This window comes from Bos mutus, chromosome 21 (assembly GCF_027580195.1).
Source record: "Bos mutus isolate GX-2022 chromosome 21, NWIPB_WYAK_1.1, whole genome shotgun sequence".
NCBI classification, from domain to species: domain Eukaryota; kingdom Metazoa; phylum Chordata; class Mammalia; order Artiodactyla; family Bovidae; genus Bos; species Bos mutus.
The window spans coordinates 21,781,910-21,807,658 of NC_091637.1; the positions used below are offsets into that span (position 1 = coordinate 21,781,910).

Here is a 25,749-nt window from a genome sequence, read left to right on the forward strand (position 1 = left end):
CTCAGCAAAATCTCCCCTCAACCTGGGGAGTCTAAGAATGGCCTCCAAGACTCCGATTAAGGATGTTCATTATAGTATGGTTTATAAGGATGAAAAACCTAGAAGCATCTCGGCACCAACAGTTGAGGATTAAGATATACAGCCATTAAAATGATGTTGCAGAAGGATTTATCAGTGAGAATTAAGTACACAGATTAAGGTATAGAGCCATTAAAACGATGTCATAGAAAAATTTATCAGTGCAAAATAATATTCATCACAAATGTTTCGCTAGGAAAAAAAAGCAGGTTATAAAACAGGATGATTTCATTTTTATTTAAAAAAACAACACGTGTATAAAGGAAAAACCTAGGACTTCCCTGGTGGTTCAGTGGTTGTGAATCTGCTTGTTAGTTTAGGGGACACGGTTTGATCCCTGGTTTGGGAAGATTCCACACGCTGTAGGGCACCTAGGCCCATGTGCTGCAACTACTAAGCCCATGCTCTAGAGCCCATGAGCCCGGGCTCCACAAAAGAAGCCACTGCAACAAGGAGCCTGCGCACTGCAGCTAGAGAGTAGCCCCTGCCTGCTGCGGCTACAGACAGCCTGCATGCAGCAACGAAGACCCAGCGCAGCCAAAAATTAATTTTTAAAAAGATTGTAAAATCGTCTTTTGAAGAAGGAAAATCTAAAATGATAATATAAAACATTTTTCATAATGTTGCTGGGTGTTGCTGGATGAAAAAGGAAAGATGGTTTTTTTTTTTTTTCATTTTTTTTCTTTTTTTATTCTTCCAATTTTATTTTATTTTTAAACTTTACATAATTGTATTAGTTTTGCCAAATATCAAAATGAATCCGCCACAGGTATACATGTGTTTAAAGTCTAGTATCAGTCTTAAAAAATGAGTCCTCATAATAAGATTTTTAAGAGCTACCTGGCACCGTGTGACATGCTATACATACATTACTCATTTATTTTTCATCATGTCCTCATGAGTCATTGTTATGTCCATTTTACCAAGGAAACCAAGGCTCAGAGAGGTTAGGTAAGTTGTCCAGGGTCACACAGGTAGGAAGTAGCAGGGCTGGGATTCTCACCAGCTCCATAGGATTCTAAAATCCATCTCTTAATCCTATGCTAAAAACTACCACTTGAGAGGGACATAAATACAACATTCAAGGAAATAAAACTTGGGATACTTGTTTAGAGTAAGACAGGCTGATGGGGACCAGATGCTGGCACCCTGGAGAGGGATGGAGGATATTTATCCCAGGAAGGTCAACCTCTGTTTTCACCCTTACAAGCCATAAAGACAAAAACACGAAGCTCATGCAGCTGGTGGGGGAAAATGCCTGTTTCTAGATCTTTATGATTTTTTTTAGCCTTCAAAGTTTTTAACTCAAAGCTCAGAGAAACTGGTGTCAAGTATGCATCCAGGTGAGACACGCACCTGGGATGGTGTTTATGGAGCCCATCAGCTCCTCCACATCAGAGAAATCCAAGGTCTGGTCTTCAAAGTCGGGCTGCGCTGAGATCTCCTCATCTGTTTTTGTTTTCAGGAATTTTCCAAGTCTATCAGTATAAAAAGACACACTAACAAGAATGGAGGGATACTCTTCCCCAGGGTCACTAGCGAGCAGCAACTAGGGCCTCTTTACTGAACTCTTTTTTTAAATAATTATTTTGTTTTTGGCCGCACCAGGTGGCATGTGGGATCTTAGTTCCCCAACCAGGAATGAATGAACCTGCACCCCCTGCATTGGAAATGTGGAATCTTAACCATTGGACCTGCCAGGGAAGTCCCCAGCTGAACTCTTATTTGCTTATTTTAAAATGCTGTGGGCGGCCTTCTGGCCTATGCTTCAGTGACTGACCTATGAAGTCACTGGAGGGGATAGGTGTGGCTGGTTTACACCTTTGAGGAGAGAAGGGGTAGGGTCATGTCAGAGAGTGGGGGGCTGGGGGATGTGGGCCAAAAAGCCCCAGATCCACACCTTCTGGAAGATCCTTAGATGCTGACCTGGGAGCTCCCACCTCCACACCACCCCAGGACCCAGAGACACGCAGCCTCTTAACACGGTCAAGTGCCCTCAAGTTGATGAGCATGAACTGGGGCTCTGGGTCTCCTGCACCTGCTCCGGGCTGTCACACGGTTTGTAAGGAGCAGAGGCAGAATTTGAAACCATGTCTGTCTTTTGCCAAAGCTTATGCTCTGAACCCTGATGTTATTAAACTTCACTGTTTGTGTTGCTTTACAGATATTGTCTGATTTTATTCTCACAAAGCTATCCCTGTTTGTCAGTAAGGAAGGTGAGTCCTAGACTGGCTGGACTTGCCCAAGGTCATGGGGGTATCAGGATTTAAATTCCTGTCTGACTCCAGAATGTGCATGCTTTCTGCTGCACACAGTCTGGGTTCTGGCTTAGCTGGGGGACACTGGGGACACTCTGACTTTTTTGCTTTTTGACCACGTGGCATGTGGGATCATAGCTCCCCAAACAGGGCTCAACCCACGTCCCCTGTGGTGGAAGTGTTGAGTCTTAATCACTGGACCACCAGGGAAGTCCCACTCTCTGGATCTCTGTTCCTCCTGGTGAAAGGAGGGGCTCGGGGAAACCCCATCCCGGCTTGAAGGCTGAGTCTCACCATATGCTCCCTTCCAGCTCTGCGATTCTAAGCTTTGGTACCAGAGGGTCCTTGTGGTCCCACACTATCATTCCAAAGCCGGTGCTATTTACTCTTAGGGGCAGACACAAAAGCTGAACCTGGGAGCATATAACCAAGGGCAACTGATACCTAGTCAGGTATCTAGAGGTAAAAGGAACAGAAAAAGAAAATACATGTCAGAATAAAAGTACTACCTGTCAGCCATAGCCACAGCATCCTAAAAAGCAAGAGAAAGAGAAAAAAAAATCAAACTGATTTTGGAAATAAATTTCTTTTTCAAACTGTAGAATAATATAAATGTATCTTAAAACTTGGAAGTTAGTAGAAGAGAAAAATCAGCCACGTCCACACCCTAAACAAAGACGACTCTTACAACACCTATGCAGTTTCTTCCCATTAACATGACGTTAGCACTTTCCAGGTGACAAATGGTCTTGGGGATCATCAATTTGAAAGACTGCGTCACGGTTCATTGAATGGGAACTCCATCATTTACTCTATTGTTGTACATTTTGGCTGTTTCTAATTTCTCACTACTATAAATAACAGAGAAGACATACTCATATATCTCACTTTCTCCACATTCTAGATTATGTCTGTGAGCTACAGTGATATTGTGGACAAATTGGTTCAAAGGTCTGAGTGTTGAGGGCTCTGACAGTGGCTGCCAACCTGCTGTCCAGCTTCCATCACGCACCCCGCCCTCACCCCAGGCATGGCAGGAGGGAGGGGCTGTGGGCCTTGGAGGACCACTATGGGCGTGGCCAATGGAAAGGGCATATTTGGCAACTAGGAAGCTCTGGAGGCTAGGGGCCCCTCCCTCACATCCTGGATCCCACGTCTGCCCCATATTCCTGTGGGACCCTAAAGAAAGGAGACCCCAGCTCTGGCTGAGATTGAAATTCCCAGTCTGGCTGCATGGGAACTTGGAGTCAGATTGAGGAGGATTTTAAGGACTTTTTTTGCATGTCTGAGCTTATGAACTAAGATGTCTAATGGCAGCACTTGTTACTGAGAAACAGGAGGTACCTTTCTAGCCTGGACATCTTTCTCCCCCGACCTCTGAGAGATCATCTGAGATGGCCAGAAAAGTCTCAGAGTCCTGTTTTTGCCCCACTCCACGGTGAGAGCACCTATCTCTGGATAACCAGGACAGCGGAACAGACTCTGGTGTTAGCTGAGCAGTGGTGGAGGGGAGGGTCAGCTGTATATGAGACTGCTCGGCTACCCACGGTGAAGCTGTGCAGTGAGATGGGGGATGTGTTGTCATGGTTACACATCCAGTGGAATAGATGGATGCTGACCATGAAAGTCAGTTCCAACCCCAGGCAGAGAGGGGACAATCTAACCTACTCTGGCCATGACTGTGATTCCAGTTCATTATTTCGTTTCACTTCATTACTGACCTTTATGAAATCAACCTTCTCTTCATGACACATCTCCTCTATTGTTTCCATTAGTTCTTTGCAGGTGTCAAGATTTTCTCCACAGTTGACCAGTTGTCCATACAAAGCTTCCAGTTTCTCTTTCTTTTTCTCCCCTAGAGCTTGTATTTTTTCTTCGTATTTTTGGGCAAGTGTTTCCAAGATCTCATTGTAATGAGACTCAAAGTTTTGTTCTTGTCTTCCAAAATTTTCCTGCAAGATATAGTTGATCTCAGCTGTCATTTCAGTGCATGTATGTTGACTGCAGAGTCATTTGGGGCATGAAAATGCATCTACTCAGAGATGTTTTGGTCCCTCCCTGTTAATCTTATTGTCTCTTGCCAGGGTGCTGAGGTGGACAAAGGTGGAAGTAGGACCAGGCGTCTCCAGCTAGAACCCCAGGGATAATCTTAACAAGCAGTATTGCTTTCTTTGCTGGTGGCATTTCACAATCCTCTTCCCCATACCCCACCCACCTCTGGTGTAGCCACCACCCATCACCATGACAACCGACCTGGAAGATTTTCATGATTATCATTACCGTAATGAGTCAGCCTGCCACTGGAACTCTGGACCTTAACATGAAGACGTCTGCCCTGGAAGAGTCCTACCTAACTTGCTTTCCCTCTTGAGCTCTCAACATCTCATGACATTCACCTCCACTCCTTGATGGTTGAATTATACAAACATCAGGATCACACAGATCCTCATAACAACCAAGAAACAGATGCAGGGGGAGGGGAATAACCCAGATGGTGCCGCCTAACAGATCAGAAAAAGCAGGAAGACAGAGAGAGGGCTGTGCCAGGATTTAATCCTGGAATGCAATGGATGGGGAATATTAATTAAACTTTATCAACTCCTGGTCCCCCTTAGACTGGAAACTCAGGAGAGCTCTGTGGGTTCAGGGAGTACTTACTAAGTATTGACTGTATATGTAAGACTTGCTCAGAATGCTTGAAGAGAGGGAGAAGTGGTAGATGACCCCCACCAGTGCTGAGTGTAAAGGAAGAGGTCAGAGTCCTTACAGAGGGTGGAGACACCGTGAACTGAGAGCAGCGGGCAGCATGGAGTGTAGGGCGCTTCTTCCTGGCTGCTGTACACTTACCCTCCTATCGCCCACCACCCAATGCTTAGATGTGGAAGGGCTGGTCCTTTCCCTGTGTCTCCCATAGGAGATTAGTGCAACAGCTCCCCTCCCTTTTAGGACTGGGGATGGGGAGGAAAGTCTAGCTTAATGGGAAAGGAACCCAGGGCTTAGTTCATTCACACAAGATGCTCCCACTGATGCACTCTGAGGCTGCATTAACAGAGGTAGAGCACCCACACGAAGGGAGGGGACATAGGAAGTCCTCCGGTCCCGTTCCTGGGCTACCTCATCCGGATGGCTAGGTTGTGTGCTGGTGTCCAGCAGTAGATGATACACCTACTAGGCACACCCAGGGAACTGTGACATGTTTGGTGACAGGCACAGAAACTTACTGGCGGTGTGAGAAATAGGTAACATCTAAGGAAAAGAACACATCAGTGACAGGATGGGTGACTTGCAATGTCTGCTTGGCTGGCCCATGAAAGAGTCCTAACTTATAGTGTGAGTGGAGATGTAAAGATACTGAAGACCCAGCCCGTGAGAGCTAACAGTTCGGTAGGGAATGCTGCCAGGTAATTGGTTCCACGGGATTATGCCCCTGTGCTCGGGAAGGCCGGAGAAGGCAATGGCACCCCACTCCAGTACTCTTGCCTGGAAAATCCCATGGACGGAGGAGCCCAGTGGGCTGCAGTCCATGGGGTCGCTAAGAGTTGGACACAAGTGAGCGACTTCACTTTCGCTTTTCACTTTCATGCCTTGGAGAAGGAAATGGCAACCCACTCCAGTGTTCTTGCCTGGAGAATCCCAGGGACGGGGGAGCCTGGTGGGCTGCTGTCTATGGGGTTGCACAGAGTCGGACACGACTGAAGCAACTTAGCAGCAGCAGCAGCAGCAGCAGCTACGGGAAGGCAGACAGAGGGGTAAGGGAACAGGAGCGGCATCAACACCATACATTCCAAGAAACAGGTTCCCTAATTCATACCAGACACAGCTGCTGACTCAATCACTCATGGCTGCATGTATCTGAGTCATTGAGCATGCTCTTACCTCCACCGTGATGAAAACTTCTTCTAAGTGACTTGCAAAGTTTTCCATCTCAATAATTTGCTTTTCCAACTTGTACATATTTTTGTGAATTTCATCCTGTCAAATAGAGGATCCCAAGAAGACATTAACACTATGTTTTCTCTCTCTTTCATAGAAGGCATTTTAGATTCATTTCCCACCTACATACTTGAGATACAAATACAATCTCAACAGAAAGAAGACCTAAGCAGACCTACTTACCTTGGCGCTCTCCAGGGCTTTACTGAGCGGAGTCACCTCATGCTGCTTGTGTTCATCCTGATCCTTCTCCGACGCTCTTATTGGAGTTTTGCAAGTGACACAGAAGACGTCAGCCGCTTCTTCCTCGTCCTCCTCCTCTGGGATGACGTAGCACTCGTACTCCTCGCTGGCACGGCCGTGGCTGTACCTGTAGGCTTCCCGCAAGTCCTGGCACTGGCCTGCTGAGCCCCACCCCATGAAGCCCAGGTCCTCACCCTGAGCCGCCTCACCAGTAAGTCTCCAGTCTCTCTGCTCACTCCCCATCATCATATAAGAAGGATATTCTGAAACCTCTATTCTGGGTGTGTTTTCCTCAATAAACTCATCCCCTAATTCGTGATCATCTTCAAGTCCATAGAGATGGACAAGTTCATCCACTTCCTCTCCAAGGTCTCTCGGAGCCTTCACTTTCACGCCCCCTCTCATGGGCTCATGGGTCATTTCAGCTTGGACACCTTCTCTTCTCATCCGAGTACTCTCTTCTGGGAAGATCTGCAGTCTGTCTTGAGAGTCATAAAGATCCATGTGATAGAAGCGGAAATCCTTAGAAGCAGCAGACCTGCCCAGCCCCGGTGCCTCCCCAGCTCCCTCCTCCATTGTAGCTCCAGGCAGCACCTCTGCACAAGGAGGACTCTTCCTGGACAGTCCTTAGTGGATCTCCTGGGTCCTAGAACACAAAACCCCATTTCTGAGAAGGTCGTTGCAGTAGATGGTTATTTTATTGGGCTCAACTCATTCGCATTAAAATAAATAATTTCATCTGAGCAGCTCAGTTGTAGTTTCTCTTTCAACAATCTGTAAGGAAAGGTTTGCTTTCTGCAGGAGGATGGACTTCCTGAAGCTCCAATACTTTGGCCACCTGATGCCAAGAGCCGACTCATTGGAAAAGACCCTGATGCTGGAAAAGATTGAGGGTAGGAGGAGAAGGGGGTGACAGAGAATGAGATGGTTGGATGGCATCACTGACTCAATGGACATGAGTTTGAGCAAACCCTGGGGAATAATGAAGGACAGGGAAGCCTGGTGCACTACAGTCCATGGGGTTGCAGAGTCAGACACGACTGATAACTATACAATGACAACAAAGCTTAAAAGAGACAGGAGAAATTATGAACAAAAATATAAATTGGGGGCTTCCTTGGGTGGCTCAGTGGTAGAATGCCAATGCAGGAGACACGGGTTCAATATCTGATCCTGGAAGGTCCCACATGCTGCGCAGCAATCGAGCCCGTACACCACAACTACTGAAGCCCGAGTGCGCCAGAGCCCATGATCCGAGAAGCCACCGCAGTGAGAACCCGTGCATCACAACTACAGAGTAGCCCCTACTTGCTGCAATTAGAGAAAGCCTGTACAGCAACGAAGAAACAGCACAGCCAAAAATAAATAATTAGTTAATTAATTTAAAAAAACAATCTGAGCACCTCAGTTGCAGTTTCACTTTAAACAATCTGTAAGGAAAGGTTTGCTTTCTACAGGACCATGGGCTTCCAAAGCTTGAAAGAGACAGGAGAAATTACGAAACAAACAAACTATAAATTGATTTGATTAACAAATGATCTCTATACATTTAAAAACCTAAAAATCCCCAAAGGCAAAATAACAGGAAGTGTTTCAGGCAATTATTATTAAATAAATTATGTAGATTAATTGAAAAGAAAAATCTCAGTAGTAAGGAATATTCACAAAATAATTTCCTTTGCATATAATGTTACCTATAGAAAACCATTTGGAAAATAGTTCATCCTTATGAGTAACAGGGGCTTCCCCAATGACTCAGTGGGTGAACAACCCACCTGCAATGCGGGAGACACAGCAGATGTGGGAGACTTGAGTTTGATTCCTGGGTTGGAAATATCCCCTGGAGGAGGAAATGGCAACCCACTCCAGGATTCTTGTCTGGAAAATCCAATGGACAGAGGAGCCTGGCGGGCTGCAAAGCGTCAGACATGACTGAGCACATAGACTCATGTATGAATAACAGAGAATAAACATGTAGATGCTGTTTTGCCTTTCGAGCCCCAAGACTGGGGAAGGATCCATGAAATGAACACTCTTATATGTTGTTGGTTAGAATGTACACAGTCCCACCTTTCTGGAGAGTGAATGTGGCAACATGGATCAAGAGCCTTAGAGATGTTCCCGCTGCTCAGGGACTTCCCTGGTGGCCCAGCGGTTAAGACTCTGCTTCTAGTGCAGGTGGCGCAGGTCTGATCCTTGGTGGAGGAACTAAGAGCCCACAAGCTGCGCAGCCAAAAATAAAAAAGAGTTCATACTTTCTAACCTAATAGACCTTTTCTAGGACCCTAAAGAAAAAAATCTCAAATATAGCAGAAAACATTATTTCTATACAAAAATGTCCACCACAAAATTTTTTTATAATAGCTGAAAAATAAAAACTGTAAAGCTCTAATGATTAGGAGAATCATAACAAAACTAGAATATGTACACCCTGTAAAATATAATGTAGCCTTTAAAATGTTAGGGAGAGCAAATGGTACCTTGAGGAAAGACTTATAATATGATACTAAGTAAAATAAACAGAGTACTCAGTATATATAGACTATGAGGTCTACTATTTTAATGGAGGTGCATAAAATCTAGAAATAAATAATAATAACAGCAGCAAATACAATATTAGTAGTAGCTACTGCATGTTGAGCACTTACTGTGTATTTTCTCCTGTGCTAGGCAATTAATTAATTTTTTTTAGCCACAGGGCATGTGAGATCTTAGCTCACAGACTAGGGATCGAACCTGTGCTCCCTGCAGTGGAAGTGCAAAGTGTGAACCACTGGACCACCAGGGAAGTCCCTGTGCTAAGAAATTTTACATACAGTTTTCTGTGCGGTAGCCACTATTATTATCCCCATTTTACAGACTGGGAGACAATTGGCTCCCAGAGGGTATCTTGTGCAAGGAAGGTCACATGGCTAGTAAGTTGTTGAACTGGAATTTGAATCTGAGTGTGTGTAGTGGTCATGAGACTGAGCCTTGCAGACATCCACTTATAGGGGCCATAACCAGGGGTTTCAGCTACACTCTGAAAGTCACTGTCACATTCGCATGGAGGACACTCTTCCTGTTGGCGTCTCCCATCCGATGACAAAGCGTAGCAGGGACACTAAGGCAGATCCATTTCTGATTGACACAAAACTACCCTGGTGGCAAACCTTGGCTGCAGGACTCCTTGACAGCCATGCCAGACCTTTCCTAGAGTGTGTGGTGGGCTAGTACGATTCTCCAACCTTCCTTCCTTCTATCCATATCTGACCCCAGCCTTTCCTATCTTTCTCCCCTTTATAATCTCACACAATAAAACAGCGTGAGATTATAATTTATAATTATAGTCCCCTAATAAGACATAGTCCCCTATGTTTTATTTATATTTATCTAGCCCCCTAGATTATAGTCCCCTAATAAAACAGTGTGTATCTAACTTCTAATTTGGTGCCTGTTTCTTGGAAGGCCTTGTTAACACAGTCTGTTGGACTATAAAGTCCCTGCTTGCTTCTTGGCACACAACTGCCATTATATTACTTTTTGGTAATACTTTAGTGTTCGTTGCTCAGTCGTGTCCAACTCTTTGTGACCCCACAGACTGTAGCCCACCAGGCTCCTCTGTCAATGGGATTCTCAAGGAAAAAATACTGGAGTGGGTCGCCCTTTCCTTCTCCAGGGGATCTTCCTCCAGGGGAATGAACCTGAGTCTCCTGCACTGCAGGCAGATTCTTCACCATCTGAGTCACCAGGGAAGCCCCTTGCTTTAATTGATACGTAGTTTACATGAACAGAGGAGCCTGGCAGGCCACAGTCCATGGGGTCACAAGAGTTGGACATGACTTAGTGACTAAACAACAACCCACCTGCCTAAAGGCTGTAGTTCAGTAATTTTTAGCATAGTCACAAAAACGAGCAATGATCTCCACAGATAATTTTAGACCATTTTCATTACCTCAAAAAGAGACTCTGGGGACATCCCCAGTGGCCCAGTGGTTAAGACTCTGAGCTCCCAAAGCAGCAGGCTCAGGTTTGATCCCTGGTCAGGAAACTAGATCCCACGTGCTGCATGGTTTACACGCTACAATGAAGATCAGTGATCTCATGTGCTACAACTAAGACTTGGCACAGCAAAATAAATAAAATAAATATTAAGAAACTCTGCACTCATTAGCTATCATGACTCACATCCCCTCATTTCCACTAGCCCTAAGCAACCACAAATTTATTTTCTATCTCTACAGATGCTCCTGTTTGGACATTTCATATAGATGGAATTGTATGGTATGTGGTCTTTGGTGACGAGCCTCTTTCTTAGCATAGTTTTCAAGGTTCATCCAGGTTGCAGCATATGTCAACAGTTCATTTCTTACTAGAGCTGAATAATATCCTATTGTATGGATATATCATATTTTGTTTATCTAGTCATCTGTTGATTCGCACCACTTCCCATTTCATTTGGGTTGATTCCACCTTTTGGCCATACTAAATAATGCTATTAAAATACGTACAAGTTTTTGTGTGCATATATGTTTCATCTCCCTTGGGTAGGTAGATGCCAAGGAGTGGGATTTCTGGATAAAATAGTAACTCCCTGTTTAATTATTGGAGGAATACCAGACGGTTTTCCAAAGTGGCTGTATTATTTTACATCTCTACCAGCATTGTATGAAGGCTCTGATTTCTCCACATCCCTGTCAACACTTGTTACTGTCGATTTTTTTTTTTTTTAAATCATAGTACAAAGGCAGAAGTGAGCCAGGTTGGCAGGCAGATGGGCAAAGAAGAGTAGGAAGCACTGTACAGGCATAAAGTGCATTGCACTCCAGGATCTAATGCCTGATGATCTGAGGTGGAGCTGATGTAATAACAAAAGAAATAAAGTGCACAATAAATACTATGCCCTTGAATCATTCTGAAACCATCCCCCGATCCCAGTTCATGGGAAAAATTGTCTTCCATGAAACCACCCCTGGTGCCAAAAAGGTTGGGAACTGCTGTGGGAGGAATGACTGAGAGTGGTCACCAGGCCTCACGAGAGACCCTCAGCTAGAATCTTGTAGTTGAGCTGCTTCCAGATTCCTGGCCCTCAGGAACCATGGAAGACAATGAACATTTGTTTACTGTTTGAAGCTATTCAATTTTGGCAAAAAATTAACATGCAGCAATAGACAACTACTATACTGTTCCAGCCTAAAATAAGCTTTTTCCCTCTTGTTAAACTTCTCTCCCTCCTCTATTTTTTTTTTTTTTTTCTTTCACATTGGGCTTCTCTAAAGGGTTGCAGTTGTGCTTCCCCGGGTGGCTCAGTAGTACAGAATCTGCCTGTCAAAGCAGGAGACACAGGAGATGTGGGCTTGATCCCTGGGTCAGGAAGATCCATGGAGAAGGAAATTGCAACCCACTCCAGTATTCTTGCCTGGAGAATCCCATGGACAGAGCAGCTTGGTGGGCTACAGTCCATGGGGTTTCTAAGAGTTGGATGCAATCAAGCTACTGAGAACCAAAGGGTGCAGTTAAACTGTTGATCTGCAGACTACAGCATTTGTACACTAAGGCTCTCCAAGGGGGACATGGACACGGATAGTTTTAAGAGTACCAGATGTGCAACGTAATATTTAATCTTTCCCAGAGCTGCTCAGCCTGGCAATGAGCCAGCAGTCGAGGCTTCCTGCAGGTGATCTTTTCATAATAGCCCTTCATCTTTTTATTAGAAACGTAGAGCTATAACTCTCACTCATCCTGAATATTACATTCCACTGTGAGATTTCATTGCTTTGGAATTAAAAAAACCCCAGTGGGCTAAATGAAAGGACAATTTGAAGTATTGGTATCAGTGTAGAAAGAGTGAGTGACGTTTATTGAATGGATAAGGAAATTTTTTGTAAGTTGAGTGGTTTCCAATTCTTTGCTTTCAACAAAATTGAAGGAAGATCTAATCAAATGTCATCTTATACATGGTCTAAAATGACTTTTCATGATATATTACTATGTAATTTTTGGCATACACTTTGGGAAGAGTTCAGAGAATTGAGTGACTTGCTATAATAAAACAGCTTCATTTTCCATCTACTTCTGTAGTGAACAGGTTTGCTTGGTGCTTACAACTACAAAATGAAAAATAGAAAGACAACTGGCACTAATTTCTGTTGCATTATAGAATATGTCATCTTCATCCATGGATGTACAAACTAACTTTAAAGAAAGTCCCACCCACTTTATTAAGAAATGCATTTCTCTTTTACTTTTTTCTTTTGTTCAATAATTATTTGCCAAAATGTACAATGCATTATGTCATACTGCTTGTGTGAATGTGCTCAGATGCTCAGTTGTGTCCAGCTGTTTGTGACCCCATGAACTGTAGCCTGCCAGGCTCCTCTGTCCGTGGGATTTCCCAGGCAAGAATACTGCACTGGGCCGCCATTTCCTTCTCCCCAGGGATCAAACCCTATCTCTTACATGTCCTGCACTGGCAGGCAGACCCTTTACCACTAGGGCCACCTGGGAAGCCCTGTGATTAAAAATTATATTGATAAACTTGATCCAGAAGGAAAAAATATTATTTTATTCTTAAATTTTTTAATTTATATTTTATTTATATTTTTTTGGAGGGGCCAGTCCTCTCCTCTCCTCCTTACCACCCTTAGCCTTAGTCTTGTGAGCTCACAAGACAGAACTCAGACTGTGTGGGGGCAGGTGGCAGGAGAAGCCTGGTGGGCTGTCTTGGGAATGAGGACGGAGGTCTGGGCCAACTGGCAAAGTGTCTCTGAGCAGCCTTGGCTGCATGGACAAGTCTTTCCCCAAGGGTGTGGGTAGAAGAGCTAAGTGATCCTTGGGCTCTGTAGGCAGAGACTGAGAAACGAGGATGAACCTGAAGGCTGATAGCAGGAATATCCAGGGCGGGGACTGGGACCCCGAGGATCAGTTCAGGACCTCATAGACACTAAGGCCAGAGAGCGGAGAGGCTGAAGAATGTGGGTTCTCTGGACAGCTGCTGAGCCAACTGGGCCTCCAGCTGTCTCCTAGCGTGGTCTACAGAGATGGCTGCAGGTGTGTGGCTTGAGAGACAGGGTCAATGTCCCACCACACATAAAACTAGAAAGAAAAGAAAAATGAGAGGTGACAACTTTGGCCACCTGATGCAAAGAGCCAACTCATTGGAAAAGACCTGTGGGAAAGACTGAGGGCAGGAGGAGAAGGGGGCGACAGAGGATGAGATGGTTGGATGGCATCACCAACTAGATGGACATGAGTTTGAGCAAGCACGGGGAGATAGTGAAGGACAGGGGAACCTGGCGTGCTGCAGTCCATGGGGTGCAAAGAGTTGGACACGACTTAGTGACTGAACAACACGTGAGGGTGTCAAGTCTGAGGCGATGGGGGCTTTTCAGGAAGGCGGCTCCTCCTCTGGGCTCTGCCTGCGCTCGGGGAGAGCTGAAGGCCAGAGACAAGGGTTTTGAGTCATTTTCAGACCAGGGGACATGGAAGCTGTGAGTGTGGCCAAGATCACCCGGAGCACATGGACAGTGAGCAGAAGGACCAGATGGAAGCCTGGGGACTGCCAACACATGAGGAGCAGCTTAGGGAGGCAGTCAGCAAAGATTCCAGCAGGCGGTGGCCTGAGGTGATCACAGCTGAGCCAGGGGAGAAGGAAGGGTGAGTAGGAGCAAACGACACAGAGCAGTCAAGGAAGCACAGGGCAGTGTCCCTGGATTTCACAATTAGGCCATCAGAAAATGTGATATTTAAATGGCAATCAGGACTTTCTTGGCATTAGTGGTTAGGACTCTGTGCTTCCACTGCAGGGGGTGCAGGTTTGATCCCTGGTCAGGGAACTAAGATCCCACATGGCATGGCTCCAAAAAAGTAATAATAAAAAATAAAATAATATTTTTTTTTCCTTCTGGATTAATTTATCAATACAATTTTTAATCACAGGGCTTCCCAGGTGGCCCTAGTGGTAAAGAATGTGCCTGCCAGTGTAGGAATCCGCAGATTCGATCCCTGGGTCAGGAAGATCGCTTGGAGAAGGAAATGGCACCCCACTCCAGTATTCTTGCCTGAGAAATCTCATGGACAGAGGAGCCTGGCGGGCTACAGTCTGGGTGCGTGCTTAGTCATGTTGGACTCTTCACGACCCCATGGACTGTGTAGCTCTCCAGGCTCCTCTATCCATGGGATTCTCCAGGCAACAATACTGGAAGTAGGGTGCCATTTCTTCCTCCAGGGGATCTTCCTGACTCAGGGACTGAACCCACATCTCCTGAATTGGCAGGTGGATTCTTTACCACTGAGCCACCTGGGAAGCCCCTCTTTATCTGGGACATTGCACCAAATGTCTCTCTCCCAGTCATCATCGTTATGACCCTGCTGGGAAGCCCCTCACACACCCCTCCATGGTGTCACCCTGGCTTTTGCTGACAGCAAGACAAAAATACAAGAACCAAGTGTCCCTCTCTGACCATGGTGGGGACAGTGGGGGTGTGACCACACGGACGCAGTCCTGCTGAGCTCCCATGGGTCTTGTCTCTTCCCTCCTTCACTCTGATGTGCCCATAGGATGCTGTTCCTCCATCTTCTCCATCAGTACCACACAGAGAGGTAACTTCCAGCAGCTATTAGGGGACAAAGATGCTGGTATCCTAACCAGCCCCATACCACACAGGCAACTGGTTTCTAGGCTCTGGATCCCCATCAGGAAATTTCACTCCTGAAACTCCAGGACAGGGCACATAGCACTTGGGGGCCAGAAAAGCTTCAGTCCCATCCTCTAGTGCTGCCAAACTCTTATTTAGGAAAAGAATGGTAAACATTGCTTCAGTCATGTCTGCTGAGGCTGAGTATAATGACTACGCAGGACTGATGCAAAAGATACGGGCTCCACAGTGTGCGGGTCCACCACTAGGTCCAAGGACACCTGGCCACTTCCTGGGAGGAGGAAGGGATGAATGAAGGTCACTCCCAGGGGCAGCATCACCAAGCAAGAGGCTCTGGGACTAGTGCTTTGTTCCCAAGCCCAGCATCCAGGACTTACGAAGACGGCGAGAGCCTGGATGTTCTTTGGGGTTGCTGCTAAGAACCCTGCTTACTACTAGACTGGCTGGATGGTCCTGGAATGTCCTCATCAACACAGCCTGTTGTACGGATGCGTCAAGTGAAGCAGGACACATCTCATGATAAGTCTGTATCCCAACAGAAACAAAAGCCAAGGACATACACACACACACACACACACACACACAACAGACCCAAAGGATTGCTCATTCTTCCTGGGTAGCATGTTCATTGCCAGGGACTACTTTAGCCAGGGTTTCCCTTAAAATGTCCCCAAAGTCAAAGAGTGAGGGGCTTCCCTGGTAGCTCAATGGTAAAGAATCCACCTGCCAATGCAGGAGACAAGAGTTCGATCCCTGGGTCAGGAGGATCTCCTGGAGAAGGGAATGGGAACCAACTACAGTATTCTTGCCTGGGAAATCCCATGGACAAAGGAGCCTACCGTCTATGGGGTCGCAAACAGTTGAACGTGACTTAGCGACTAAACAACAAGGCCAACGGGGTCGTACAACTATGGAAGCACTGCTTTGCCTTCTCCCTGGATTACAATCCATCCTAGGTCCCCACATTCATTATATGGTCAACAAAGCAATCAGAGTCTGCTGTCCGAAGGGGCTCTAGGTACTGCCTCCACTCTCCTGTGTGTCTGTGTAACTAAGCAGGATTATTCCATTGTGTGAAGGGATAGACTCTTCAATAAGTAGTGCTGGGGAAACTGGATAATCACATGTAAAAGAATGAATCCTGACCCCTATCTTATGCCACTCGTCAAAATAAACTCAAAATGGATTAAAGACTTAAATGTAAGAACTAAAACCACAGAAGCCCTAGAAGAATACATAGGGGGAAATTTCCACATATACACCAAAAGCACAAGCAACAAAAGCAAAAATAAACAAGTGGGACTACATCAAACTAAAAAGCTTTTGCCCAGGAAAAGAAACAATCAATAAAATGAAAAGGCAACCTATGAAATGGGAGAATATATTTGGAAACTATCTATATGATAAGGAGTTAATTTCTAAAACATAGAAGGAACTCATACAATCCAACAGCAAAAATCCCCCAATAATTTGATTTAAAGTTGGGCAGAAGACTTAAATAGAATTTCACCTTAAATCTTACATCTTAGCATGGCTATTATAAAAAAGACAAGAGATAAGCGACACAGTGATCAAGACCATCCCCAAGAAAAAGAAATGCAAAAAGGCAAAATGGTGGTCTGAGGAGGCCTTCCAAATAGCTGGGAAAAGAAGAGAAGCTAACGGCAAAGGAGAAAAGGAAAGATACACCCATCTGAATGCAGAGTTCCAAAGAATAGCAAGGAGAGAGAAGAAAGCCTTCCTCAGTGATCAATGTAAAGAAATAGAGGAAAACAATAGGATGGGAAATACTAGAGATCTCTTCAAGAACATTAGAGATACCAAAGGAACATTTCATGCAAAGATGGCGCAATAAAGTACAGAAATGGTATGGACCTAACAGAAGCAGGAGATATTAAGAAGAGGTGGCAAGAATACACAGAAGAATTATACAAAAAAAGATTTTCATGACCCAGATAACCACGATGGTGTGATCACTCATCTAGAGCCAGACATCCTGGAATATTAAGTCAAGTGGGCCTTAGGAAGCATCACTACGAGCAAAGCTAGCGGAGGTGATGGAATTCCAGTTGAGCTATTTCAAATCCTAAAATATGACGCTGTGAAAATGCTGCACTCAATATGCCAGCAAATCTGGAAAACTCAGTAGTGGCCACAGGCCTGGAAAAGGTCAGTTTTCATTCCATTCCCAAAGAAAGGCAATGCCAAAGAATGTTCAAACTACCACACAACTGCACTCATTTCACACACTAGTAAAGTTAAAAATTCTCCAAACGAAGCTCCAACAGCACGTGAACTGAGAACTTCCATATGTTCAAGCTGAATTTAGAAAAGGCAGAGGAACCAGAGATCAAATTGCCAACGTCTGCTGGATCATCTAAAAAGAAGAGTTTCAGAAAAACATCTACTTCTGCTTTACTGACTATGCCAAAGTCTTTGACTGTGTGGATCACAACAAACTGTGGAAAATTCTGAAAAAGATGGGAATACCAGACCACCTTACCTGCCTCCTGAGAAATCTGTATGCAGGTCAAGAAGCAACAGTTAGAAACAGACATGGAACAACAGACTGATTCCAAATCAGGAAAGAAGTATGTCAAGGCTGTGTTTTGTCACCCTGCTTATTTAACTTATATGCAGAGTACATCATGTGAAATGCTGGGCTGCATGAAGCACAAGCTGGAATCAAGATTTCCAGGAGAAATATCAATAACCTCAGATATGCAGATGACACCACCCTTATGGCAGAAAGTGAAGAGGAACTAAAAAGCCTCTTGATGAAAGTGAAAGAGAAGAGTGAAAAAGTTGGCTTGAAGCTCAACATTCAGAAAACTAAGATCATGGCATCTGGTCCCATCATTTCATGGCAAATAAATGGGGAAACAATGGAAACAGTGATAGACTTTACTTTTGGGGGCTCCAGAATCACTGCAGATGGTGATTGCAGCCATGAAATTAAAAGGCTCTTGCTTCTTGGAAGAAAAGCTATGACCAATCTAGACAGCATATTAAAAAGCAGAGACATTACATTGCCAACAAAGCTCCGTCTAGTCAAAGCTCTGGTTTTTCCAGTAGTCATGTATGGACGTGAGAATTGGACCATAAAGAAAGTTGAGCGCTGAAGACTGATGCTTTTGAGCTGTGGTGCTGGAGAAGATTCTTGAGAGTCCCTTGGACTGCAAGGAGATAAAACCAGTCAATCCTAAGGAAATCAGTCCTGAATATTCATTGTTAGGACTGAAGCTGAAGCCCTAATACTTTGGCCACCTGATGAGAAGGACTGACTCATTGGAAAAGACCCTGATGCTGGGAAAGATTGAAGGCAGGAGGAGAAGGGGACGACAGAGGATGAGATGGTTGGATGGCATCACCAACTTGATGGACATGCGTTTGATTGAGCTTTGGGAGTTGGTGATGGACAGGCAAACCTGGCATGCTGCAGTCCATGGGTCCGACACCACTGAGTGAGTGAACTGAACTGAAGTGTGGATAAGGATGTGGAAAACGGGGGATTCTTGTCCACTGTTGGTCTGAGTGTAGTGTAGCCACTATGAAAAACAGTATGGAGGCTCCTCAAAAAATTAAAAATAAAACTATCATACAATCCAGCAATCCCATTTCCATGTATGGATCCAAAGGAAATGAAGTCATAATCTTGAAGAGATATCTGCACTCATGTTCATTGTAGGTTTCTTCACAATAGTCACGACATGTCCATCAATGGATGAATGTGTAAAGAAACACACACACACATACAATGGAAAATTATGCAGCCATTAAAGGGAAAGAATTTCAGTCAGTTGAACTGAGGTGGATGAACCTAGAGTCTCTTATACAGAGTGAAGTAGGTCAGAAAGACAAATACCATATATTAACACATATATATGGAATCTAGAAAAATGGTACTGATGAAACTATTTGCAGGGCAGGAACAGAGATGAAGACGTAGAGAATGGACTTGTGAACATGGCGGGAAGAAGAGCATGGGATGAATCTGGAGATTAGCAGTGACACATATACACTACTGTGTGTGAAACAGGTGACTCACGGGAAGCTGCTGTGTAACGTAAGGAGCTCAGCGTGGCGCTGTGAGGACCGAGAGGCGTGGGATGGGGATGGGTGGGGGGAGGCTCAGGAGAAGAGGGATGTATATACACATATATGTATATATACATATACACAAAGCAATTCTCCTCCAATTAAAAAAATTTTTTTAAAGAACCAAATAAATAAATAAAAGTATTATATGGGAAATACAGCAACAATTTAAAAAAAAAAGAAGGAGGAGGAGTTCTTCCACACCAGCTTTCGTCCTTTGAATGAACCAGCACAAACTGGTTTGGGAGCTTGGCAGCAAAAGGAGAAACATTGTGACACACCCCAGAGTTACATTCACTTTTCCCCTTAATATCTAGACTCTTTCCATTTCTTAACAAAATATTCAGAACTGGGGGAGAGAGGAATATTAACACTAAATTGTCATTTGATAAGTGTAAAACCAAGGCTCAGAGAAATACAGTAATAAATCATAATTTATAAAAATACATTAGGGATTTCCGTGGTGGTCCAGTGGCTAAGACTCTGGACTCCCAATGCAGGGGCCCAGGTTAGATCCCTTGTTAGGGCACTAGGTCCCACGTGCCACAACTAAGACCTGGCACAGCCAAATAAATAAATAAATTAAGTAAATGTTAAAAAAATACATTAGTTGGGTAGCTTCCAGTCTATGCAATTGATCTGTAGTTAAAAAAAGAGACTTTTGCCTAAGTCTTACATAGGAGGTGTGTTCCTGCACTTTAATTAGAAAAATTCCCGATAAAAACAAGTCTTTTAACCTTTTATGGGCCATGGATATCCCTGAGAATCCACTGAAAGCTGTGAATTCTTTCCCCAAGAGTAGCCGATAAGGGCACAGATATAATTTTGTCTACAATTTGAGAAGCTCACCCATGTATCTCTTGGCAATTTCTGAGTCGAGGCTAAAGAAACCTGCTTTAAAGTGTTAGCTGTACAGTGTTTATGTTTTTTGTTTTTAATTCTGGCAGTGTGGCAGGTGGGATCTTAGTTCCTCAAGCAAGGATTCAACCTGCGTCCCCTGCACCCTTCCCTACATTGGGAGCACAGAGGCTTAACCATTGGACCACCAGGAAGTGCCCAGCGGTACAGTTTTGCAAGATGGTTCAAATCTGCACAGCCTACACCTGAAAAGTTTCTAAGGGAGGAGGGGGATGCATAACAAGTAAAAAGTGATTATGATGCTGTTTTTCAGTATTTGAATCGAAGCTTAAAATTATGGTTTGGCAGCATAACATGCAGATTAAAATAAAAGGTATTTATCAACCTGATACCATAGCCAAATGGTATCCACATTCAAGGTTCCAAACTGTTCTGACAAATGGACCCTACACTAAAAATACCCTAAGGACACCCTGCAAGAACCACTAGCTTCTCTCTGTCTGCATCTGAGGCTTTCACGCCCTGTACTGAGGCCACATTCTTGAATCCTTGCTATAAGAAGGCACAGGAAATGTTCACATCGTTTACTGCAATGTACACACATCTGCGATTTAAGACGACATCTCTTCCCACCTAAAGGAAGACATTGTGGCACTAAGTTACTGGGTTTCTAGTAAACATTTTGCATTAGAAGAATGACTACACAAAAACTTGCCTGCTAAGTTAAGGATCCATAAAGTCTTCTTTTAACTTGGAGGCTGTGGTAACTGCTAGAAACTGCATTCGCGTTCAGCAGGCTTTCCCTCCTGGTGACCTCTGCGTGCCCAGCAAGCTGCCCCTGCCCGTTTTAGCCACAGTTCTACAAGTGGTGAAGGTGATGGTAACATGAGCTGGCTCCGGCTGCAAATAGCAACAGGCCTGCCATGAGTGAAAGCCCAAATATAGACCTGCCCACTGCTGACCGCTCAAGTGTCACCAGCAGAAGTTACATGCTGTCCCCTGAATTACTTCCATTACCGTGGGGACTGGAGTCTGGTGCCTCCATGGAGGGGATTCAGATGTCTAGTCATGTATAGAGGGTGGAGGGCTGTCACAGCAAGGGCAGGAGGCTGGCTGCAGGCCACAAAGAGGAAGAGGACTTCTGGGAGCCCCCAGGTATCCACCTGGCCTGAGGGGCTTTACCCAGAGTCTTTTCAACAAGCGCAACTCCGAAGGTAATCAAACACAACTTAATTTTTTTCTCCCACAATTCCTTGAACATTTACTCATGTATTCTCCTCTCAGGATAAAAATCCAGCACACCGGGGACTTCCTGCTCCCTCTTAGGTAACACAGTCCTAGGGTCATTTGAAGGCATAGTCTCCATTCAGTAACGGAAGGTACAGTCCAATATGTTAATTAAAAAGTCAAAGTTAGTTTGGACTTTTCAGGCGGCACTAGTGGAAAAGAACCTGCCTGCCAATGCAGATGGAGGAGATGTAAGAGTCGTGAGATCAGTCCCTGGGTTGGGAAGATCCCCTGGAGGAAGGAATGGCAACCCCCTGAAGTATTCTTGCCTGGGAAATCCCATGGACAGAGGAGCCTGGTGGGCTACAGTCCACAGGGTTGCAAAGAGTAGGACATGACTAAGGTGACTTAGCATCTAGCACAACACACAAAATTAGTTTGGCCAGCGTCAAAATCTCCGTTCCCAAGCTGAGGCCTCTGCAGCTAGAAATCTGCTTTTTCTCCCTGTACCTCCTCCCAAAGCTGCTGGTTTGTTCACCAGGGGCAGGAGGCGATAACGTGATAAGGCAGCACCTATCTGAGCTAATGCCGCCGAGGGTGGATGCTAGCTTCTGCTTCTCTGGGGCAGACACTCAGATCACTCTGAGCTTTTCTACACCTCTGGGAACCCATGATGCTCTCCCCTGGAGTTCCCACCGCCAGGCTGAGAACCCCTCTATTTCAGGGGGTCCCTTGTACTCCTCCTCCAGGCTCTGGGGGGCCACCCCTAAGATTCCTCAAATGAGGTTTCCTCACCCACGCAGCTGGTTCTCTCAGGCAGGATCCAGGTGCCTCCTTGCTGGCTCAGTGATCCAGCTGGCCCACATTTGGATCTTGGGATGCAGGCTCCATCCTTGGTCCTGGCAAACTCTGGGATGCAGACACTTCCAATGCAGCCACTCCACCAGCTCAGCCACCAGAACTGCCAGGAAATACAGCCTCTTTCCTCTGGCCACCTGCAGGAAATACAGCAAACTCTCTGAAGGGTCCTGTTTTTGAAGACCCCTCACAGGGCTTAGGGGTAGAGGGTAGGATTTCCAATACCGCCCCTGCCCCGCCAGTCCAACCACAGCTCTCTCCAGAAAAATTGCTCCACTAGCCTCCCTCCCAGTCACCCTCTCTTCTTCACTCTGATCCCTTTTAATTTTTTTCCATTGGTGCAGAGTTCTGGACCATTTCCTTTAAAAGTCTGCATGTGGTGATTTGATCTTAGAATTTGACATCTATTGCTTTTTTAAACCTTAATCAAAATTTTATTTTAAAAAACATTGTTACTGCCAAGTATCTATATGCCAAAAATATTGGATGCAAATAAAACATCAAAAGCAAAAGATTTGAAAGAATAAATTATGCAAAGATGCATGTACTCTAAGAAGGTTCACCACAGCATTATCTCTATTGACAGAAAATTGAAGTTAATCTATTTCTACCAAAACAGAATCATTTAAATAAATCACAATAATGTCAACTCAGTATTGGCAAGTATTAAAATAATGATGTAGATACCTATTTTTTAAATGTGGAAAATGCTCACAATATATTTGTAGAAAGAGTAGAAAGTAGAAAGACTATGCAAAATATTAGGGACAGGGGTGTACCTATGGCTGATTCTTATTGATGTATGACAGAAAACTACAAAATTCTGTAAAGCAGTTATCCTTCAATTAAAAAAATAAATTAAAAAAGAGTATGCAAAATATTTGGAGAAGGCAATGGCAACCCACTCCAGTACTCTTGCCTGGAAAATCCCATGGACAGAGGAGCCTGGTAGGCTGCAGTCCATGGGGTCGCTAAGAGTCGGGCACAACTGAGCGACTTCACTTTCACTTTTCACTTTCATGCATTGGAGAAGGAAATGGCAACCCACTCCAGTATTCCTGCCTGGAGAATCCCAGGGACAGAGGAGCCTAATGGGCTGCCGAATATGGGATTGCACAGAGTCGGACACGACTGAAGCGACTTAGCAGCAGCAGCAGCATGCAAAATATTATTACAGTATAAAACCACCTGACGCAAAGAACTGACTTATTGGAAAAGACCCTGATGCTGGGAAAGATTGAAGGCAGGAGGAGAAGGGGACGACAGAGGATGAGATGGTTGAATGGCATAACCGACTCAATGACAAGCTCCAGGATTTGGTGATGGACAGGGAAGCCTGGTGTGCTGCAGTCCATGGGTTCGCAAAGAGGTGGACATGACTGAGTGACTGAACTGAATAAATATATATACACACACAAAGTGAAAGCAAGGTTTACGTCTTCTGAGTTATATTACTTTTATCTTTTTATCTCTGATGTGTCCATTTTATAATAATTATATTTACCATGTGCTACTTTTAAAAAGTCTTTATTTCCTGTTTTAAATAGTATATAGTGTTTGACTTAGAAAAAAACAAATACTACAAAAGAACCAAAAAATAAAGTGAATGTAAACCAGTCATAGGAGAAGGCAATGGCAACTCACTCTAGTACTCTTGCCTGGAAAATCTCATGGACGGAGGAGCCTGGTAGGCTGCAGTCCATGGGATCGATAGGAGTCGGACATGACTGAGCAGCTTCACTTTCACTTTTCAGTTTCATGCATTGGAGAAGGCAATGGCAACCCACTCCAGTGTTCTTGCCTGGAGAATCTCAGGGACGGGGGAGCCTCATGGGCTGCCGTCTATGGGGTCGCACAGAGTCAGACACGATTGAAGCAACTTAGCAGCAGCAGCGAACCAGTCATACATCCTGGTAACAACAATTATTAGGTTTGGTGTATACTTATCTGTATTTTTTCTAAGAATATATACATTTATTCCCCTCACATGAAATAAAAATTGTAGAAAGCCTGCTAATTTCATTTTGAAAAAGCAAATAATTTAGAAAGACTAATAGAAATGATAAAATAATATAAAAAATACAGTTAAAAGACATTCTATAAAGAATATACACGGGCTTCCCTGGTGGCTCAGTGGTCAAGAATTCGCCTGCCAATGCAGGAGACATAGGTTTGGTCCCTGATCTGGGAAGATGGCACTTGCCACAGAGCCACTAAACCCATGCAGCAAAACTATTGAGTGTATGCTCCAGAGCCTGGGAGCCACAACTACTGAGCCCATGTGATACAACTACTGAAGCCTGCTTGCCCTAGAGCCAGTCCTCTGCAAAAAGAGAAGCCACCACAGTGAAAAACCAGGGTGCCGCAACTAGAGAGCAGCCCCTGCTCATTGCAACTAGAGAAAAAGTCCACTCAGCAATTAAGACTCAGCACTGCCAACAAGTAAATTAACTAAATTATTTTTTAAAAGAATATACAAAAAGATATTAAAACAGACTAGTTCAGTTCAGTTCAGTCATTCAGTCATGTCCAACTCTTTGTGACCCCATAGACTGCAGCACACCATGCTTCCCTGTCCATCACTACTCCCGGAGCTTACTCAAACTCATGTCCATTGAATCGGTGATACCATTCAACCACCTCATCCTCTGTTGTCCCCTTCTCCTGCCTTCAATCTTTCCCAGCATCAGGGTCTTTTCAAATGAGTCAGCTCTTCGCATTAGGGGGCCAAAGTATTGGAGTTTCAGCTTCAGCATCAGTCCTTCCAAAGAATATTTAGGACTGATTCCCTTTAGGATTGACTGGTTGGATTTCCTTGCTGTCCAAGGGACTCTCAAGAGTCTTCTCCAACACCACAGTTCAAAAGTATCAATCTTTGGCCCTCAGCCTTCTTTATGATCCAACTCTCACATCCATACGTGACTACTAGAAAAACCATAGCTTTGACTAGATAGACCTTTGTTGGCAAAGTAATGTCTCTGCTTTTTAATATGCTGTCTAGGTTGATCATAGCTTTTCTCCCAAGGAGTAAGCACCTTTTAATTTCATGGCTGAAATCACCATCTGGAGTGATTTTGGAGCCCCCAAAAATAAAGTCTGACACTGTTTCCATTGTTTCCCCATCTATTTGCCATGAAATGATGGGATCAGATGCCATGACCTTAGTTTTCTGAATGCTGAGTTTTAAGCCGACTTTTTTACTCCCTTCTTTCACTTTCATCAAGAGGCTCTTTAGTTCTTCTTCACTTTCTGCCATAAGGGTGGTGTCATCTGCATATCTGAGGTTATTGATATTTCTCCTGGCAATCTTGATTCTGGCTTGTGCTTCATCCAGCCCAGCATCTCACATGATGTACTCTGCATATAAGTTAAATAAGCAGGGTGACAACACACAGCTTTGACGTACTTCTTTGGCCACCTGATGTAAAGAACTGACTCACTGGAAAAGACCCTGATGCTGGGAAAGATTGAAAGCAAGAGGAGAAGAGGAAGATAGAGGATGAGATGTTTGGATGGCATCACCGACTCAATGGACATGAGTTTGAGTAAACTCGGGAGTT

At 44.5% G+C, this 25,749-nt stretch overlaps 1 protein-coding gene across 3 annotated transcripts in view; it reads right to left on the reverse strand.

The window, feature by feature from the left end:
• Window positions 1-25,749, reverse strand: part of FSD2 (fibronectin type III and SPRY domain containing 2) — a 44,877-nt gene that overhangs the window by 15,802 nt on the left and 3,326 nt on the right. For 2 of the 3 annotated variants that reach the window (XM_070358365.1, XM_005887133.3), the window contains exons 2-8: window positions 22,127-22,326; window positions 20,820-21,004; window positions 6,453-7,158; window positions 6,213-6,308; window positions 4,058-4,288; window positions 2,846-2,868; window positions 1,435-1,556 (exon numbers count right to left, since the gene is read on the reverse strand). In XM_070358365.1, the coding sequence (XP_070214466.1) occupies window positions 1,435-1,556; window positions 2,846-2,868; window positions 4,058-4,288; window positions 6,213-6,308; window positions 6,453-7,088 (1,108 nt within the window). In that variant the 5' untranslated portion in view covers window positions 7,089-7,158; window positions 20,820-21,004; window positions 22,127-22,326. Of the gene's footprint in view, window positions 1-1,434; window positions 1,557-2,845; window positions 2,869-4,057; window positions 4,289-6,212; window positions 6,309-6,452; window positions 7,159-8,582; window positions 8,736-20,819; window positions 21,005-22,126; window positions 22,327-25,749 lie in introns of all 3 variants that reach the window. The other variant, XM_070358366.1, reaches the window with a different exon arrangement.